Source organism: Malus domestica, chromosome 10, assembly GCF_042453785.1.
Source record: "Malus domestica chromosome 10, GDT2T_hap1".
Lineage (NCBI taxonomy): Eukaryota > Viridiplantae > Streptophyta > Magnoliopsida > Rosales > Rosaceae > Malus > Malus domestica.
Window position 1 is genome coordinate 40,402,833 of NC_091670.1, and position 4,150 is coordinate 40,406,982.

The 4,150-nt window shown below is 36.3% G+C and overlaps 1 protein-coding gene across 1 annotated transcript; it reads left to right on the forward strand.

Moving 5' to 3' along the window:
• The first annotated feature begins 320 nt into the window (after positions 1 to 320).
• On the forward strand, positions 321 to 1,415 carry LOC103446554 (probable 2' cyclic ADP-D-ribose synthase BdTIR). Its single transcript, XM_008385687.2, has 2 exons — positions 321 to 802; positions 1,255 to 1,415. Exons 1-2 carry the CDS (start codon positions 321 to 323, stop codon positions 1,331 to 1,333), a joined length of 561 nt encoding a protein of 186 aa, XP_008383909.1. The 3' UTR covers positions 1,334 to 1,415.
• The last annotated feature ends 2,735 nt before the right edge of the window (positions 1,416 to 4,150 follow it).

The window sequence follows — 4,150 nt, forward strand, 5'->3', positions numbered from 1 at the left end:
TAAGTTCTATTAAGACTATACAGTCAAAATTTTCAAGGCTCGCGCTGGTGCTTATACTCCTATTTTCTATGTCTTATCAAAATAACTACCAGGCATTTTCTCAAGTCCAATCTTAAAACTTGGAATATTTGCCTTGAATTTGGACCCCAAAAATAAAAATCAAACCCTCTCCGAACCTATTTATAGCTCTCTCACCCACAACCAAAATCGTAACCCTTAGGAAGTACAAACGAAAAACACAAACCCTCAACCGAAACGGAAAGTACATAAAAACCATATCTCATATCTCATCATTTTTTTGTTAGCTTCTTCAAGGAGCCATGCAGCGTTCACCAGCTTTGGTTCGCAATTTCCTCCGCCAGGGAAGCAACCAAATCCTAACCGTTAAATCACACCCGCCATGCGACGTGTTCATTAACCACCGGGGGATCGACACCAAGAGAACCGTGGCCGGATTGCTCTTTTACCATTTCTCAAGGCTCAACTTGCATCCTTTCTTGGACAGCAAGAACATGAAACCTGGGGACAAGTTGTTCGACAAAATTGATGCGGCGATCCACAAATGTAAGGTGGGGGTTGCCGTGTTTTCGCCTCATTATTGCGAATCTTACTTTTGCCTCCATGAGTTGGCTCTGCTCATGGAGTCTAAGAAGAGGGTGATACCAGTTTTCTGTAATGTAAAGCCGTCTCAACTTAAGGTCAGGGACAATGGAACTTGCTCCCCAGATGAGCTAAAAAGGTTCAGTTGGGCACTTGAAGAAGCTAAGTACACGGTTGGACTCCCTTTCGACTCCTGTAAAGGGTAAGTATATATCGTTATATCATAAGGAATTATTAGATTGTCATTCTTTATTAATTTCTTATAATAAAGTTGTAAAATATATCAATCCTAAGTAAGTGAATGCATGGGTTTCATATGTGTTTTTCTTTGTCTATAGATCTATACCTTTTCTTTTGTAAGAAAACTTGGAAGTAGAGAAAGTTATATTGATATGAAAAATAGTTACACTTAGTTAGGGAACATCAATATTACCCTCAGAATGCAAGAAAAAAATATATAAAAGAAGTGAAGGACATAAACCTAAGCCTTCTTGAAGCCCAAAAAAACATTATAAAAAAAGAGGAGGCATAAGACCAAACTTCTAAAATAGAATCTATTCGCACATATAATTGTTATCGGAATATGCACTAGGTTTATTTGATCGAACACTACTATTGATTTTTGCTAATTTCGTGATGTTTTGGGTATTTTAGGAACTGGTCGGAGTTCCTAAAAGAGGCTTCTCATGCAGTGCTGCAGAACTTGGTTGAGGTAGAAGAAGGAGCATACTGAACGTAGATACCATGTGCAGCATCCATGTTAATATGACTCACACAATCACTTGATTGCTTCACAATTTCACAAGAAAAATAAAAACAATTACTTTACAATTTCTAAAATACACACATTTATTTATTTGTTTTTTATTACAAATTAATTGATTCTTTTGTTTAGGAGATAAATTAATAAAGAATATCTTCTAAGTTTCTAATACTGTAGATTTGTCCTTCGTTTGATTATGATACAATAAATTGTAAACATCTTCTTTTTCCAAATATTGTAATCAAAGATGTATTGTAATTGTAACAAATTCATGCTTCCTTAATAAATAACGTGAAGTTCAATTCATTGTATCTTATATCTTGGTTCTTCTTCATCCTGTACTAAAGAACAATGATACTAGTAGGAATTAGTTCTCTCCTCATTGTTAATTTCTTTTTCTTGCTACATTGATTCAATCCTCTCTTTTGTGTGTGTTTAAGAGAGGAAAATAAGATGAATAATGCAAGGGAGACCAAAATGAGCATTACCCAAATGAGATAAATAAACAAAATTTAGTAATAACGTCGTAAATCGATTAATAGAAACGGGAGTTTCCTAGACAATGTGCTCAAACAAATTGGTCTCAAATATATAGTAAAATTGGTTATGTTCAGCATAGCAAACGGCTTCATTCAGAAGAAATCTTGATGGGAGCTGACATAAAAAGGACCAAGATCAGACTGCATGTTGTGAATGCAAACTTTGAAACGTTAGAAGTGCTGCATCAGAGAATGAGATGCATTCTCGTGAAAATGACTTATTTTACATGATAGTTTGGTTACGGGACTGTTATTTAAAAATTAGCCATCATGCGCCTCCCATTTAATTTCATATACAATAAATATTCGACCATCTCCATCTTTAGTCTTTTTCAATAACAATTTATTTCAGTAATACCCAACGAAAAAGGTCAGAAAATTCTATGAAAACGGCAAGAAAACACTAGGAAAGTCAAATGACTCAAATTTCCAAGTCCAGTTTTAATTTTTTTGTATAGTTTGATTATTAAAATGCTTCTTACTAACATTAAGGACTGCCGTTTGTTAAAATGTTTCTCACTAACATTAAGGACTATTAACGGAAGCGGCACTAATCAAATAATTATATACATAAATGTATATATTAGGATTGCTTTTAGTCATCACCAAGTTAAACTTATTGGACAAAGTCACAATGTATATATTTTAGTGGTATAGCAATAACATTGTAGCATTACATCCAAATTAAGGAGAAATCTTTCAGTGTTGTGAATATGGTCCGGTATATCAACTATCATAATATAAGTCATTGAATTTTTTTTTCTTCAAATATCCAACCGTTTGTATTATGATATTTGATATCAGGCTATGTTTGCGGCTCATTGAAAAACCTCTCCAAACTAAGATACACATAGAATTTCCATTGTGATTACCAAGAAGCAGCTATAAGTGGCCAACGGAGCAGTACACCCAGCAATGCAAAAGAAGGAGGAGGATTCTCTCCTCTCCTAATCTCTCTCCCCTCCCATCTCCTTTTATTTGAACGGTCATGGTTAAATCACGTCAACATCTTATATTGATTTTTTTATAAAGACAATAAAACAAAAAACAATGTGTAAGAGGAGGGGAGTGAAAGGGATGAGAATATGAGGGAAGATAATCCAACTCCGCAAAAGAAACCCAGCATGGCCATCCACCTGTTTATATAGATAGTACTACTAGGGGGCGTTTGTTTGCCCTCACTAACTGTCACTGGACTAGACTGGACTAACTATTAGTCCAGTCCGGTGTTTGTTATCATGCGGGACTAGTCTTAATGAGACTAGCCCAGACTCGCCTACACTAAAGGCTTCACTAAGAGGTCTTACTGAGCCCCCCCCCCCAAAACTACGGGATTGCTAGTCCCGTCTCTCTCTTCTGCAAGCAGCGTTGTGCGAACCCTCCCCCGCACCTTTTCATCACCGTGTTTGCTAGAAAACTCACCTTCATCTCTCTAAAACAGAAATCAGAAGTCACAGAAGATATTCCATTGAAGACTGACCTTTATATCTCTAAAAACAGAGCAAAAACCAAGAACGGAAAAAAGGGGAAAAAATTCACTTCTTGCGCAATCAGCAGAGAAATCAAGAAGGAAGAAAATAACTGAATCCACAGTTCTCTACCCACTCCCAACACCTCGTCACGCTTAATTCGAGAACCAAGTCGTATATAGGTTCAACTATGACCTAAGTGGAGATAGAGAGGTTGGGGATTTTGAGTGAATTTTTTGGGTGGGGGATGAGATGGGTTTGTGGGAAGAGGAGGTGAGGAAGATTGGGGATTTTAGTTGCATTGTTGGTGAGGCAAATTGAGAGACTCTCTGCTATCACTTTGGTTGCATCGCTTGTTTGGGTTAGAGAGAGACGGTGGAAGGGAGAGAAAGGGCCAGTGGATGGGAGGGACAAAAATGAGAAAAAGGAAAGGATGAAGGTTACAGGGATCAGATAGGGATTAGAGAGATGATTCTAGAAGAAAAAAAAAAGAAAAAAGATAAAGTAATAATAAAATATTAATTAATATATATTAAATTAATATAAAATATTTTAATATTGCAATCCTACTTCGTAGTCCGACATTGCATCAAACGTTTCAATAAGTTAGTCCAGTTTAATCTAATCTAAGCCAGTCCAACTTAGTCCCTGAAGCTAGTCCAATCCGAAATAATTCGGTGCAACAAACGCACCCTAGAGAAATTAAGATAAATGTACAATTGTGTGGGAAAATTGACCTTGAATTGAATTGACAGCACTGAGAATTTCACCCTCTTCAA

What these genes read in the sequence shown, in the direction of transcription:
- LOC103446554 (XM_008385687.2), top strand. Translation starts at nt 321, where the DNA reads ATGCAGCGTTCACCAGCTTTGGTTCGCAATTTCCTCCGCCAGGGAAGC. An exon ending in CCTTTCGACTCCTGTAAAGG is followed by an intron (nt 803 to 1,254) that starts GTAAGTATATAT and finishes TGGGTATTTTAG; the next exon opens with GAACTGGTCGGAGTTCCTAA.